At 33.5% G+C, this 15,596-nt stretch overlaps 2 protein-coding genes across 40 annotated transcripts; both read left to right on the forward strand.

The window, feature by feature from the left end:
* The first annotated feature begins 1,385 nt into the window (after nt 1-1,385).
* LOC146919460 (beta-ureidopropionase-like) lies at nt 1,386-7,001 on the forward strand. 15 transcript variants are annotated; one of them, XR_015011504.1, is made up of 13 exons: nt 1,517-1,835; nt 2,324-2,354; nt 2,430-2,549; nt 2,968-3,180; nt 3,295-3,364; nt 3,725-3,844; nt 4,058-4,133; nt 4,502-4,652; nt 4,870-5,072; nt 5,389-5,616; nt 5,714-5,924; nt 6,401-6,593; nt 6,675-7,001. XR_015011504.1 is itself a non-coding variant. In XM_085712862.1 (13 exons), exons 8-11 carry the CDS (start codon nt 4,650-4,652, stop codon nt 5,729-5,731), a joined length of 435 nt encoding a protein of 144 aa, XP_085568988.1. In that variant the 5' UTR covers nt 1,517-1,835; nt 2,324-2,354; nt 2,430-2,549; nt 2,968-3,180; nt 3,295-3,364; nt 3,725-3,844; nt 4,058-4,133; nt 4,502-4,649; the 3' UTR covers nt 5,732-5,924; nt 6,401-6,593; nt 6,675-7,001. The 15 variants fall into 14 exon arrangements, 12 of the variants coding, with proteins under 12 accessions (XP_085568981.1, XP_085568982.1, XP_085568983.1 ...); XM_085712862.1 differs by having other exon boundaries at nt 4,870-5,055; XM_085712861.1 differs by having other exon boundaries at nt 4,870-5,055; nt 5,819-5,924.
* Nucleotides 7,002-8,178: 1,177 nt separating this feature from the next.
* Nucleotides 8,179-14,086, forward strand: LOC146919461 (beta-ureidopropionase-like). 25 transcript variants are annotated; one of them, XM_085712876.1, is made up of 14 exons: nt 8,255-8,573; nt 9,062-9,092; nt 9,168-9,287; nt 9,706-9,918; nt 10,033-10,102; nt 10,463-10,582; nt 10,796-10,871; nt 11,244-11,394; nt 11,611-11,796; nt 12,130-12,357; nt 12,455-12,665; nt 13,142-13,334; nt 13,418-13,506; nt 13,693-14,086. In XM_085712876.1, exons 8-11 carry the CDS (start codon nt 11,392-11,394, stop codon nt 12,470-12,472), a joined length of 435 nt encoding a protein of 144 aa, XP_085569002.1. In that variant the 5' UTR covers nt 8,255-8,573; nt 9,062-9,092; nt 9,168-9,287; nt 9,706-9,918; nt 10,033-10,102; nt 10,463-10,582; nt 10,796-10,871; nt 11,244-11,391; the 3' UTR covers nt 12,473-12,665; nt 13,142-13,334; nt 13,418-13,506; nt 13,693-14,086. The 25 variants fall into 21 exon arrangements, 23 of the variants coding, with proteins under 23 accessions (XP_085568993.1, XP_085568995.1, XP_085568996.1 ...); XM_085712875.1 differs by having other exon boundaries at nt 12,560-12,665; XM_085712877.1 differs by having other exon boundaries at nt 11,611-11,813.
* The last annotated feature ends 1,510 nt before the right edge of the window (nt 14,087-15,596 follow it).

Below are 15,596 nucleotides of genomic sequence, written 5' to 3' on the forward strand. Positions count from 1 at the left end.
GCATGGGTATCATATTTATCCAACGGGGCGAGGACATGTATCATATTATCCGTATCCATGGGTATCCATTGACATTTGCTGTAGATCATGTGAAAACATTTATATACGTTGAAGCTAAAACACAAAATGATATAAATTAGGTAGAGAGGCTTTCAGCTATCTGTCTGATGCAGAAGTTTGTTCACCTGAAAGAACTGGATACTAAATTGCAGTTAATATCTGCCTTTGTTGTAGATCATGTGAAATGATTTATATATGTTGAAGCTGAAAGTCAAAATGATATAAATCAGGTAGCTTTGGTAATAGGGTTTTCATTGGTTTATAGATAGATATCAATTATTACTGGAAAAGTGTTTCTACCGCTGACTAAATATGTTTTCATTTGTTACTCGTGATCAAGCCATTTTGAAGATTTAATTTTGTAATCCGTAATGCAAGAGTACTCTAAATATTGTATTATGGTTTATAATTATCTGTCATTTCGCAATCTATCCTTCCAATATAATATTTTGTCAAATACGTTACTGAACCCCCGTGCGAAGCACGGGTTTGTAACTAGTTGTATGAGAAAATATTTGGCTAGATTTTAAAACGGGACAGAAGCTCACTAGTAGAAACTAAGTGGGTGAGAGGCGTTCTAAACTGAGCTGAAGCAACTCTATGCAATGGGTAAGTTGAATATTATGCTTTCAACCTTTAATATAAATCCTTCAATGTAAATTTAAAACAAAACATATCTAATTATGAATATTTTCTAAATAACACTATTAACTATCGTAAAATTAGGTTGAATATTTAGAGTGAAATATATTTTTAATCCATATAAAAAAAATATATAAATTGTTTGTCTTTAATATCCTTTGAGTCAAGGATAAAAAAATATATAAATTTTTAAGTTCGAGGGGAAGTTTGCACATAAGTGCAAAACTTCCGGGGGTATTTGCAAAACAATAGAATAATTTGACGGAGGGGATAAATTGATTAAAGTTGTGCAATTTCAGGAGGATAATTGAAGTTTAGTTAATTTTAAGGGATTAATTGACGAAACATACAATTTCGGGGGTAATTGTCTATTTACTCCTTTTTATTTGTTAGAAAACAACGGAGACTAGACTGAACAACTTTTTTGTATCCTATTTAATTTAAAAATTAACTATAAGACCATGCAAACCCGAAACACGAGATTGAATGAATATAAACAAGAATTTTTTTTTTTTTTTTTAGGAAAAACATGAATTTTTATCGTTGCGAAATCATGAAATAATTTTTTCTCCAAAATATTATCAAAACCATTTACTTTGAGACGTGTTCCGTAAAATTGGTTTTAGAAAATAGTAAAATTTACCATTTACTTTCCTACAAAATAAAAAATTAACTACTATTTTATCTACTAAACTAAATAAGAAAATAAATGGCCGTGGAAATTACCATTTTGCCCTTATGAGGGGTATTTTGGTAAATTACAAAATGGGCTTCCCCTTGCCTATATATATATGTGAAAAGAAAAAGAAAAAAAAGGGGAGAGAGAAATGGGAACGGGAGAAAGAAGGGGGGACGAGAGAAGGAAAGCGGGAGAAGGGTCGCCGCCGTCGAGGACGAGAGAGAAAAGAGAGAGAGAAACGGGAACGAGAGAGAGAGACGGGGTCGAGGGAGAGAAAGAGAGGGAGGGAGTTCCGGAGAAGAAGTTGCCGGCGGTGGGAGGGAGTACCTGAGAAGAAGTCGCCGGCGGTGGGAGGGAGTACCGGAGAAGAATTCTCCGGCGGTGGGATTGGATTGAAGATGATCGGAAAAGTCCTCGCTGTCTCTGCCGTTGAACACACGGATCTTCATGGGAGGTATTGTTTCTTCCTCTTTTGTTCATCTGAGATCATGCATGTCTCTAAAAATGCTTTATTGAATCAGTTTTTGTTAATTTAGATGTGAATTTATGTTTTTTCTTTCAATCTGATGTTAAGGGTTTGTGTATCGCATTTTTTTTCTTCTTTTCTGGGTTAATTTTGGTTTTAATTATTAGGGTTATGTTTGATATGAATTTAATTTGAATAAAAAAGAGGTAATTTGCTAATGTTTGATGGCAGTTTGGATTGGTTTTTATGAGTTCTGGAAATTTTAATTTTTTGTGGGTTTGTTGCTGAGATTTGAAAATGGTGATTGACTGTGTTTGTTGTTGTTTTCTGAATTAGGGTATGCTTGAATTTTGGGTCTTTCTCAGATTCTTGAAAAAAAATGGAATTTTGTTGTCTTGGTTAAGGTCCTTTCATAATAATGTGTTTTTGCTGATATTGGTAATGTTATGTGATTTGGTTATGTTTATGATTGATAGGTTGGAGTGGACATTTTGTATCCAAGAGAAGGTACCATTTGTTATTTATGATTTGTTTATGATACGCTAATGAAGAATTCATGCATTTTTCATTATGCTGTTCTAGGTATTTTTGGGATTATGTAGAAAGGAAACAACTTAAATGGCCTGTGTCAAGTGAATGGTCTCCAGATGGGTGCTATTTGATGACAGCAAACACAACTCCAAGGCTTCAAGTTGATAATGGGTATGATCTACTCATTGCCTGAAAACTTTCAATCGTTTATCTTTATCCATGGGCACTCTGATTTTGTTGTTAAAATATGTATTAGATTTAAATTATGTTGAGAAAATATCTCTTGATTATGTTTGTTGTCTTTTCTCCCTGTAACCAAGGGATTTAACTTTAGATTTGATTGCAATCACTTGGTTTTATATAACTTGGCTGAGACTGAGAGTAATTTCTCTGAAGCAATTCAAATCATCTCATTTAACAATTATGAAAAGTGATTAATTTCTGTCCCTCAAAAATTCTCCCAATGATAAATGGTAATGTCTCAGGAATTCATGCTATAGAAATTTTTGTATAATATTATAGTGAGATCTTGATGCATTGAAAACCAACTCTAAATGATTGTTACTGTCAACTGGTTTCCATTATGCAGGATTTTGGGATTAAATATAACATGGAAAATAGTGGACCTGCACCAGAGGGAATTACCAACAAAATATATGAATACACAACAACAATCAAGGAGTATTTGACTGCTTCATATCTGCCAAATGTTCTGCTCACGACCTGGCTACATTAATTTATTTTCGCAGGTGGATATCACCATAGTAGGTGTCATAACGTTATAGTAGCCGAGAAGAACAAGGTACATTTGTTGTTGCTGTTATCATGTTTACTTTGTTCCATTTTTAAAGGTTGTGTTTCCTTAAGACATTGTATCACTAAATTTGTTTTGATGGAACTCTTTTTGTTGTTGTAGAACTTTGTTCCTGCAACAAGGGTGGAAAACATGCTCAGAAGCCTGCAGAACCTGAAGTTATTGTTACAAGGTGCTGATTCCTTAACTTTTGTTTTGAAAAGTTTGAGCTTTAGATAAAATAGTTGAAGAACTAAATGGCGGTTGTGAGTTTCTGTTTTATAGAAAGACTAATATGAGATGATGCCTTTTATTGTGTTTGCTCATGATGTTTAGCATTGTATTTTACCTTGTCTTTGTTACTTATGGTGGTTGTTTTGGTTTTGGTTCTAATAATGGCTAATGATTTGAGTCTGGTGTTACTTATGGGGGTTGTATGTTAATTTGTTGTTCTAATATGATTTGAGTCTGGTGTTACTTATGGTGGTCGTATGTTAATTTTTGGTTCTAATATGAGTTAATGCTTCAATTTTTCCAATCTTATTTCTTCCAGAATTAACTCATATGAGTTAGATTCAACTTTTCCATTGAATTTCGGAAACCATTTCGACTTTCACAGAGCCTTTACATGTCTGCATGAGTTTCAGATTATCCGCATTGTCATCGTCTTCAGGTATTTACTCAGTTACTCTACCCTAATGTCTTTTATTTTTTTATGTAGAAATTATCATTTTAAATATTGAAGTTTTATATGTTGAAAACTTATTGAAATCGAAGTCTTCAAATTTATGAGCAACAACTATAACTTTTTCAAAAAAGAAACTTAGAACAATAGCTAGCATATTCTTTGAATTCAATGTATTCAGATTTCTATCTTTATTCATAGGAAAACACAAAGAGGTTCAAGAAGAACATCACACGCAACAGAACCTCAGTTGATATTCTACACGGTTGTTTGAATTGTAAGGTTTTCTGATATTATATCTGCAAACATGGCTCTGCCTTAGGTTTATAAAATTATTTGAAATTGGATATATTTTAATAATGAAAGTGTTGAATTGAAGTATTTTGTCAAAGTGGGGCCATACAAATATAGATAGGTAAAGATGAGAGAGAGAGAGAGAGAGAGAGAGAGAGAGAGAGAGATTGTATGTCGCTATCTTGTGCGAAAAACAGTCTACTGCTTGATGGATGTGTGTTAATTTTGCATTTTCTTCTTCATTCCTCTTCACAAAATCTAGAGGTTTTTGAATTTACAATTTATAAATTGGCTATGGTGTTGATGTCCACCCCCTCTTCCTAACTGATTAGTATTTTCACTGGATGACAGAAAGTATCAGATTCTATTTATAATTCTGCTGAGCTTTTGCAAAGAAGAACGTCCTCTGATGCAGAGAGGGCATTGGAACATATTAATGAGGCGTTGATGATCAATATGCACTCTGAAAAATTGCTTGAAATGAAGCAGAAGCTCTTTAATGGTTGGTGCCTCTTCTTATATTATGCTGCAATTTCGTTAAAGTTTATATTATGTATGATAGAGCATGTTTCATTTTCAAGTTACAGTTTCTGTATTTTCTCTCAAATTCTCTGAATCTATTAATATAAAAAAAAAAACTTAAGCGTCAGCATAAGCCTTTTAGTGTAGTAATTTATGCCAATTGATTCGAGTTGGTTAACTTTTGTTTCAAATATCAGCTGAGTTCTGCTGAGAAGAATGATTGTCCAATTGCTGCTGGTTGCCAAGTGACATATATGGATATTTCAGAACTCTCAAAAGTTGTCTACTTCAAACTATGGAGGTGTTCAATGCTGCTTAAAGCCTACTTTCACCTAGGAAAGCTTGAAGAGGGTCTTTCTTTGCTGGAACAACAAGAAGAAAAGGTGTCTGTCATAAATAAGTAATCATTACTATCCTATAACCCATTCACACTTATTTTTGGCAATTCTGGGGGTTCCCCTTTAATGCTTTATACTCACTAAAACCTGCAAACAATTGAATACACAATTTGTTAAAAACTGTTTTTGTTCAATAAGCATAAATTTTCCATCATGACAAAGAAAGGGAAAAAGGAATTATCTACTAACTATTTATAAAAATTTTGTAGTATTGTTTTACAATTTTGCAAATAACACTTTATCGACCAAGAAAAGGCTATCTTTGAGAAAGTAAAACCTTCGATGTTTGTTTATATAAAATTCAAAATTTGATTGTAGGAATTTTGGATGATGCCATTTGGTTTCTCTACACGAGAGAAGAAGTGGTGTGAATTTGCAGAACCTGTTGACGGGGAATCAACTGAATTTTTGCGAATCTTTGCACTGAAGTATAACATGGTGATTATAAGCCCATTTCTTGAGAGGGATATGAACCACGGAGAGGTTATTTGGAACACTGCCGTTGTGATTGGGAATCACAGCAATATAATTGGGATACACAGGAAGGTAAATTCTCTAAACTTTCTACTTCCACTTCTAATGGAATAGACCGTCTTTCAGCTATCTAATAAACATACAAAATTTTGCACAACCATGTAACAAGAGTCGGAGACTTCACTGAGAGTGCATATTATATGGAAGGAAATACAGGTCACCCTGTATTTGAAACAGAATTTGGAAAGATTGACATTAATATATGTTATGGTAGGCACCATCCTTTAAACTGTTAAACTTTTGGCATGAATGGCGCCGAAATTGTTTTCAACCCTTGTGCCACTGTTGGTGAACTCACTGAAGCAATGTGGCCAATAGAGGTCAGTTGTTTTATATTGATGGAAAACATGTTAAACTCTTATCTGGTATTTCTTAATGTTTATAAATTATTCTAGCATAGATGTAGGCCGATATTCCATATTTCTCTAAACCGTCTTTGAAGTACTTGCTTCAATGTTGATTTGCTTTTCTAAAAAGGGACAAATTGAAGTGTATTGTTTTGAGTAAGTAAACTCATAAAAGCTATTAGAGGGATATGCTACTGTCATTAACTTGGTGGCATTTGGAATATGTTTGATTTGGTCAAATAAATTTAACAACACATGCTATGCCCATGTTTGATTAGTTTACAGTTATTTTTTTCTCTCCCATTAAGCCACTGTAAATTTTTTAAATACACTTCTGTCATTGCTATGACACTACTATGTAGCTCTACATTTTCTCTTAAATTTGTGTTCAATAACCGATCTGATGTTTTGGTCTTTGGTTCTGATATAGAGTTTGTGTACTGTGGCAGGTTAATCATGCCCTTTTGGAAGAAATACAGCAAATTAATCGCCGAATTATTGACACAGTAGTAGACATAAGTAATTGTTGATTCAACTACAGCTGCTGCTGCTGCTGAGTGGGTTCATGGGACCATTGTCAAATGTTCTTTCATTCCTGTGTCTCTCAGCCCATCTTTAAAATCTCAATATGCTTCACTACAGGTATGGACTCCCAGATTTTGCAACTGATTTTTTTTTTTTTATAGCTTTTATTAGCCTTAATTGTGTTTTATCACCTTACAGTCACCTATTCAGCCTCTGCGCTTGCTGGTTCCTTCAAACTATCCTAATTCTTCTCCCATATTCATAGACAAGTTTCCAGTTGAATCCCGGTGAGATAATGGAACATTTTAGCCCCCACATGCTTTAATTTTGCTAATTTCGGATCTGAAATGTTTTGTATTTTCTCTTCCAAATAGTGGCAGTCTACACAATGCATGTATCACTTTTCACCCTTATCTTTAAATTTTGCTGCGAATTGTTTCTAATGCATAGTGTTATTATATACGTTATGGCAGTAAGGGGAATGAGGATCTTTCAGAGAAAGCAAAAGTGAAGCTTAGCATGTCCTTATGTAATTTCTCACAACCTATGTCCCTTAAGGATATAGCAAAGACTTGTGATCCTACTGCTCGCGGTGTTATTTCCGAGTATGCACAACAATTTGATGGAGGAACATTCAGCTCTAAGTATGGAGAATGGCAGGAGTTCACATCTTGGGAAGATTTGTTAGCTGCATAATGAATTATTCTTAAATAGTGGCAAACATTATATGAAGACCTTTTTAATTTTGGCCTAGGAGGTTTCAAACATTATTATATTTTAACTAGCAACAAACCTGTTGTTTATTCAATAATAGCAAATTAGAATCCTCTCCATTTCTTAAACGAAATAGAGAACTCCATTTATAAAGTCACATGAGTAATATGCATCTCTTTACATTATTTTTGGATGAAAATTAAGGTTTGGGACATAGTACAATTGCATAGTTTCATCTATGTTTTGCGCCTATAGTACAATTGCATAGTTTCATCTATGTTTTGCGCCTATCTAATGATCTCATTACAGATGACAAATGACAAAGATGACACTAAGAATTTGCTGAGTTAATAGTTTAAGGGGATTGATCTGCATATTTCTGAAATTAGGCAATTGTGCGTAGTTTCTATCTACAGTTACATTGCATTCATTCATGAATTTACTGAACTCATAATGAGTCTGATCATGTTGCACATATGCATGTTTGAACATAATCTTTTGAAGAAAGATGGCTTATACTAAAATTCAAGTCTATATTTTATCTGTTACCAATAGAATTTACCATGTCAGTTGAGCCAATATTTTTGAGTATTTCAATTGTGTTACAACTTCTTTCAAATTAGTACGCTATATAATTGATCTATTCTGAAAGTTTATTGTTCATGTCTAGAGAATTGATACATCAGGTTGATTTCATAGCAGAAAAATTGATCACAATGAAATATAGAGAACCAAATTAGTACAATGCAGTGAATTGTGTTAAGAGTTTTTTTTTTCTTCAAATTAGTAGAGTTTGGTTTGGTGCTATATCATTGATCCCACAAAATAAATTAGCAAAAAAACGTTAAATATAAAATAGAGATTGTCAATTTCATTGGATAATGAAAATGGAACACATGAAGCTATTAGAGGAAGTAGAAGCATACATGAAGTGAAATGGGACTCATCATCAAAAATAAATGGCCGTGGAAATTACCATTTTGCCCTTATGAGGGGTATTTTGGTAAATTACAAAATGGGCTTCCCCTTGCCTATATATATATGTGAAAAGAAAAAGAAAAAAAAGGGGAGAGAGAAATGGGAACGGGAGAAAGAAGGGGGGACGAGAGAAGGAAAGCGGGAGAAGGGTCGCCGCCGTCGAGGACGAGAGAGAAAAGAGAGAGAGAAACGGGAACGAGAGAGAGAGACGGGGTCGAGGGAGAGAAAGAGAGGGAGGGAGTTCCGGAGAAGAAGTTGCCGGCGGTGGGAGGGAGTACCTGAGAAGAAGTCGCCGGCGGTGGGAGGGAGTACCGGAGAAGAATTCTCCGGCGGTGGGATTGGATTGAAGATGATCGGAAAAGTCCTCGCTGTCTCTGCCGTTGAACACACGGATCTTCATGGGAGGTATTGTTTCTTCCTCTTTTGTTCATCTGAGATCATGCATGTCTCTAAAAATGCTTTATTGAATCAGTTTTTGTTAATTTAGATGTGAATTTATGTTTTTTCTTTCAATCTGATGTTAAGGGTTTGTGTATCGCATTTTTTTTCTTCTTTTCTGGGTTAATTTTGGTTTTAATTATTAGGGTTATGTTTGATATGAATTTAATTTGAATAAAAAAGAGGTAATTTGCTAATGTTTGATGGCAGTTTGGATTGGTTTTTATGAGTTCTGGAAATTTTAATTTTTTGTGGGTTTGTTGCTGAGATTTGAAAATGGTGATTGACTGTGTTTGTTGTTGTTTTCTGAATTAGGGTATGCTTGAATTTTGGGTCTTTCTCAGATTCTTGAAAAAAAATGGAATTTTGTTGTCTTGGTTAAGGTCCTTTCATAATAATGTGTTTTTGCTGATATTGGTAATGTTATGTGATTTGGTTATGTTTATGATTGATAGGTTGGAGTGGACATTTTGTATCCAAGAGAAGGTACCATTTGTTATTTATGATTTGTTTATGATACGCTAATGAAGAATTCATGCATTTTTCATTATGCTGTTCTAGGTATTTTTGGGATTATGTAGAAAGGAAACAACTTAAATGGCCTGTGTCAAGTGAATGGTCTCCAGATGGGTGCTATTTGATGACAGCAAACACAACTCCAAGGCTTCAAGTTGATAATGGGTATGATCTACTCATTGCCTGAAAACTTTCAATCGTTTATCTTTATCCATGGGCACTCTGATTTTGTTGTTAAAATATGTATTAGATTTAAATTATGTTGAGAAAATATCTCTTGATTATGTTTGTTGTCTTTTCTCCCTGTAACCAAGGGATTTAACTTTAGATTTGATTGCAATCACTTGGTTTTATATAACTTGGCTGAGACTGAGAGTAATTTCTCTGAAGCAATTCAAATCATCTCATTTAACAATTATGAAAAGTGATTAATTTCTGTCCCTCAAAAATTCTCCCAATGATAAATGGTAATGTCTCAGGAATTCATGCTATAGAAATTTTTGTATAATATTATAGTGAGATCTTGATGCATTGAAAACCAACTCTAAATGATTGTTACTGTCAACTGGTTTCCATTATGCAGGATTTTGGGATTAAATATAACATGGAAAATAGTGGACCTGCACCAGAGGGAATTACCAACAAAATATATGAATACACAACAACAATCAAGGAGTATTTGACTGCTTCATATCTGCCAAATGTTCTGCTCACGACCTGGCTACATTAATTTATTTTCGCAGGTGGATATCACCATAGTAGGTGTCATAACGTTATAGTAGCCGAGAAGAACAAGGTACATTTGTTGTTGCTGTTATCATGTTTACTTTGTTCCATTTTTAAAGGTTGTGTTTCCTTAAGACATTGTATCACTAAATTTGTTTTGATGGAACTCTTTTTGTTGTTGTAGAACTTTGTTCCTGCAACAAGGGTGGAAAACATGCTCAGAAGCCTGCAGAACCTGAAGTTATTGTTACAAGGTGCTGATTCCTTAACTTTTGTTTTGAAAAGTTTGAGCTTTAGATAAAATAGTTGAAGAACTAAATGGCGGTTGTGAGTTTCTGTTTTATAGAAAGACTAATATGAGATGATGCCTTTTATTGTGTTTGCTCATGATGTTTAGCATTGTATTTTACCTTGTCTTTGTTACTTATGGTGGTTGTTTTGGTTTTGGTTCTAATAATGGCTAATGATTTGAGTCTGGTGTTACTTATGGGGGTTGTATGTTAATTTGTTGTTCTAATATGATTTGAGTCTGGTGTTACTTATGGTGGTCGTATGTTAATTTTTGGTTCTAATATGAGTTAATGCTTCAATTTTTCCAATCTTATTTCTTCCAGAATTAACTCATATGAGTTAGATTCAACTTTTCCATTGAATTTCGGAAACCATTTCGACTTTCACAGAGCCTTTACATGTCTGCATGAGTTTCAGATTATCCGCATTGTCATCGTCTTCAGGTATTTACTCAGTTACTCTACCCTAATGTCTTTTATTTTTTTATGTAGAAATTATCATTTTAAATATTGAAGTTTTATATGTTGAAAACTTATTGAAATCGAAGTCTTCAAATTTATGAGCAACAACTATAACTTTTTCAAAAAAGAAACTTAGAACAATAGCTAGCATATTCTTTGAATTCAATGTATTCAGATTTCTATCTTTATTCATAGGAAAACACAAAGAGGTTCAAGAAGAACATCACACGCAACAGAACCTCAGTTGATATTCTACACGGTTGTTTGAATTGTAAGGTTTTCTGATATTATATCTGCAAACATGGCTCTGCCTTAGGTTTATAAAATTATTTGAAATTGGATATATTTTAATAATGAAAGTGTTGAATTGAAGTATTTTGTCAAAGTGGGGCCATACAAATATAGATAGGTAAAGATGAGAGAGAGAGAGAGAGAGAGAGAGAGAGAGAGAGAGAGAGATTGTATGTCGCTATCTTGTGCGAAAAACAGTCTACTGCTTGATGGATGTGTGTTAATTTTGCATTTTCTTCTTCATTCCTCTTCACAAAATCTAGAGGTTTTTGAATTTACAATTTATAAATTGGCTATGGTGTTGATGTCCACCCCCTCTTCCTAACTGATTAGTATTTTCACTGGATGACAGAAAGTATCAGATTCTATTTATAATTCTGCTGAGCTTTTGCAAAGAAGAACGTCCTCTGATGCAGAGAGGGCATTGGAACATATTAATGAGGCGTTGATGATCAATATGCACTCTGAAAAATTGCTTGAAATGAAGCAGAAGCTCTTTAATGGTTGGTGCCTCTTCTTATATTATGCTGCAATTTCGTTAAAGTTTATATTATGTATGATAGAGCATGTTTCATTTTCAAGTTACAGTTTCTGTATTTTCTCTCAAATTCTCTGAATCTATTAATATAAAAAAAAAACTTAAGCGTCAGCATAAGCCTTTTAGTGTAGTAATTTATGCCAATTGATTCGAGTTGGTTAACTTTTGTTTCAAATATCAGCTGAGTTCTGCTGAGAAGAATGATTGTCCAATTGCTGCTGGTTGCCAAGTGACATATATGGATATTTCAGAACTCTCAAAAGTTGTCTACTTCAAACTATGGAGGTGTTCAATGCTGCTTAAAGCCTACTTTCACCTAGGAAAGCTTGAAGAGGGTCTTTCTTTGCTGGAACAACAAGAAGAAAAGGTGTCTGTCATAAATAAGTAATCATTACTATCCTATAACCCATTCACACTTATTTTTGGCAATTCTGGGGGTTCCCCTTTAATGCTTTATACTCACTAAAACCTGCAAACAATTGAATACACAATTTGTTAAAAACTGTTTTTGTTCAATAAGCATAAATTTTCCATCATGACAAAGAAAGGGAAAAAGGAATTATCTACTAACCATTTATAAAAATTTTGTAGTATTGTTTTACAATTTTGCAAATAACACTTTATCGACCAAGAAAAGGCTATCTTTGAGAAAGTAAAACCTTCGATGTTTGTTTATATAAAATTCAAAATTTGATTGTAGGAATTTTGGATGATGCCATTTGGTTTCTCTACACGAGAGAAGAAGTGGTGTGAATTTGCAGAACCTGTTGACGGGGAATCAACTGAATTTTTGCAAATCTTTGCACTGAAGTATAACATGGTGATTATAAGCCCATTTCTTGAGAGGGATATGAACCACGGAGAGGTTATTTGGAACACTGCCGTTGTGATTGGGAATCACAGCAATATAATTGGGATACACAGGAAGGTAAATTCTCTAAACTTTCTACTTCCACTTCTAATGGAATAGACCGTCTTTCAGCTATCTAATAAACATACAAAATTTTGCACAACCATGTAACAAGAGTCGGAGACTTCACTGAGAGTGCATATTATATGGAAGGAAATACAGGTCACCCTGTATTTGAAACAGAATTTGGAAAGATTGACATTAATATATGTTATGGTAGGCACCATCCTTTAAACTGTTAAACTTTTGGCATGAATGGCGCCGAAATTGTTTTCAACCCTTGTGCCACTGTTGGTGAACTCACTGAAGCAATGTGGCCAATAGAGGTCAGTTGTTTTATATTGATGGAAAACATGTTAAACTCTTATCTGGTATTTCTTAATGTTTATAAATTATTCTAGCATAGATGTAGGCCGATATTCCATATTTCTCTAAACCGTCTTTGAAGTACTTGCTTCAATGTTGATTTGCTTTTCTAAAAAGGGACAAATTGAAGTGTATTGTTTTGAGTAAGTAAACTCATAAAAGCTATTAGAGGGATATGCTACTGTCATTAACTTGGTGGCATTTGGAATATGTTTGATTTGGTCAAATAAATTTAACAACACATGCTATGCCCATGTTTGATTAGTTTACAGTTATTTTTTTCTCTCCCATTAAGCCACTGTAAATTTTTTAAATACACTTCTGTCATTGCTATGACACTACTATGTAGCTCTACATTTTCTCTTAAATTTGTGTTCAATAACCGATCTGATGTTTTGGTCTTTGGTTCTGATATAGAGTTTGTGTACTGTGGCAGGTTAATCATGCCCTTTTGGAAGAAATACAGCAAATTAATCGCCGAATTATTGACACAGTAGTAGACATAAGTAATTGTTGATTCAACTACAGCTGCTGCTGCTGCTGAGTGGGTTCATGGGACCATTGTCAAATGTTCTTTCATTCCTGTGTCTCTCAGCCCATCTTTAAAATCTCAATATGCTTCACTACAGGTATGGACTCCCAGATTTTGCAACTGATTTTTTTTTTTTTTTATAGCTTTTATTAGCCTTAATTGTGTTTTATCACCTTACAGTCACCTATTCAGCCTCTGCGCTTGCTGGTTCCTTCAAACTATCCTAATTCTTCTCCCATATTCATAGACAAGTTTCCAGTTGAATCCCGGTGAGATAATGGAACATTTTAGCCCCCACATGCTTTAATTTTGCTAATTTCGGATCTGAAATGTTTTGTATTTTCTCTTCCAAATAGTGGCAGTCTACACAATGCATGTATCACTTTTCACCCTTATCTTTAAATTTTGCTGCGAATTGTTTCTAATGCATAGTGTTATTATATACGTTATGGCAGTAAGGGGAATGAGGATCTTTCAGAGAAAGCAAAAGTGAAGCTTAGCATGTCCTTATGTAATTTCTCACAACCTATGTCCCTTAAGGATATAGCAAAGACTTGTGATCCTACTGCTCGCGGTGTTATTTCCGAGTATGCACAACAATTTGATGGAGGAACATTCAGCTCTAAGTATGGAGAATGGCAGGAGTTCACATCTTGGGAAGATTTGTTAGCTGCATAATGAATTATTCTTAAATAGTGGCAAACATTATATGAAGACCTTTTTAATTTTGGCCTAGGAGGTTTCAAACATTATTATATTTTAACTAGCAACAAACCTGTTGTTTATTCAATAATAGCAAATTAGAATCCTCTCCATTTCTTAAACGAAATAGAGAACTCCATTTATAAAGTCACATGAGTAATATGCATCTCTTTACATTATTTTTGGATGAAAATTAAGGTTTGGGACATAGTACAATTGCATAGTTTCATCTATGTTTTGCGCCTATAGTACAATTGCATAGTTTCATCTATGTTTTGCGCCTATCTAATGATCTCATTACAGATGACAAATGACAAAGATGACACTAAGAATTTGCTGAGTTAATAGTTTAAGGGGATTGATCTGCATATTTCTGAAATTAGGCAATTGTGCGTAGTTTCTATCTACAGTTACATTGCATTCATTCATGAATTTACTGAACTCATAATGAGTCTGATCATGTTGCACATATGCATGTTTGAACATAATCTTTTGAAGAAAGATGGCTTATACTAAAATTCAAGTCTATATTTTATCTGTTACCAATAGAATTTACCATGTCAGTTGAGCCAATATTTTTGAGTATTTCAATTGTGTTACAACTTCTTTCAAATTAGTACGCTATATAATTGATCTATTCTGAAAGTTTATTGTTCATGTCTAGAGAATTGATACATCAGGTTGATTTCATAGCAGAAAAATTGATCACAATGAAATATAGAGAACCAAATTAGTACAATGCAGTGAATTGTGTTAAGAGTTTTTTTTTTCTTCAAATTAGTAGAGTTTGGTTTGGTGCTATATCATTGATCCCACAAAATAAATTAGCAAAAAAACGTTAAATATAAAATAGAGATTGTCAATTTCATTGGATAATGAAAATGGAACACATGAAGCTATTAGAGGAAGTAGAAGCATACATGAAGTGAAATGGGACTCATCATCAAATCTAAAAGTAAAGTAGACAATGTTGCATTAGAATCTCTATCGATCTTGTGCGTGTTAATGTTATTAGTTTTCCCTTTCGCATGTGCACAGTGTACTTGACTCTTTATTTTATGCCATTTTTTATAGTACTTGAACAAATAGAGTTGCATCATCATTCGTATATAACAAAGTCTTTCGAAATCTTGTGCAATATCCATTAATTTGGTCATTTTTCTTTTGGAACAATTTTTTACAAGATACGTTATTCAACAGCTTCTGGTCAAAGTTCATTCCATTCAATTTTATGCCTTAAAAAAAAGTACTTTTTTTAGTAAGTACTTAATTAATATTGTGTTTGGCCTAACTTCTCCTTAAAAATGTAGAGAAGTTTGAAACAGTCGGGTCAAACGATACCTTAATCTCCCACAACGGCAATGTAGAAGCAACTAAATTTGGGAGAAAAAATTGAAAAATAGTTAAAAATATAAAAATTGGAAAATAATTAAAAGTTATTAAAAATATAAAAATTAGAAAATAATTAAAATAATTGGTTAGGGGCAAAAATGGAAATTCGTAGGCAATTGGTTTTAAAAAAAACAATATATATATATAGGGCATTTCAAGTGAGAGGAGTGGTTATTATGAGAGATGAGAGGACTTAATAATAACCATTGAATCTAAACTAATCATGTTACTTCATCAATAGCTATGCAGTCAATTAAAACAAAAA

This window comes from Medicago sativa, chromosome 5, assembly GCF_051527215.1.
Source record: "Medicago sativa cultivar Bolivia chromosome 5, Bolivia_mono, whole genome shotgun sequence".
NCBI lineage: Eukaryota > Viridiplantae > Streptophyta > Magnoliopsida > Fabales > Fabaceae > Medicago > Medicago sativa.

Excerpts from the sequence above, each read along its gene's own strand:
- LOC146919460 (XM_085712855.1), top strand. The coding sequence starts at position 1,441 with ATGAGGGGTATTTTGGTAAATTACAAAATGGGCTTCCCCTTGCCTATA. Across the intron at positions 1,836-2,429 it reads CACACGGATCTTCATGGGAG|GTATTTTTGGGATTATGTAG; the intron begins GTATTGTTTCTT and ends ATGCTGTTCTAG. Across the intron at positions 2,550-2,967 it reads AGGCTTCAAGTTGATAATGG|GATTTTGGGATTAAATATAA; the intron begins GTATGATCTACT and ends TCCATTATGCAG.
- LOC146919461 (XM_085712867.1), top strand. The coding sequence starts at position 8,179 with ATGAGGGGTATTTTGGTAAATTACAAAATGGGCTTCCCCTTGCCTATA. Across the intron at positions 8,574-9,167 it reads CACACGGATCTTCATGGGAG|GTATTTTTGGGATTATGTAG; the intron begins GTATTGTTTCTT and ends ATGCTGTTCTAG. Across the intron at positions 9,288-9,705 it reads AGGCTTCAAGTTGATAATGG|GATTTTGGGATTAAATATAA; the intron begins GTATGATCTACT and ends TCCATTATGCAG.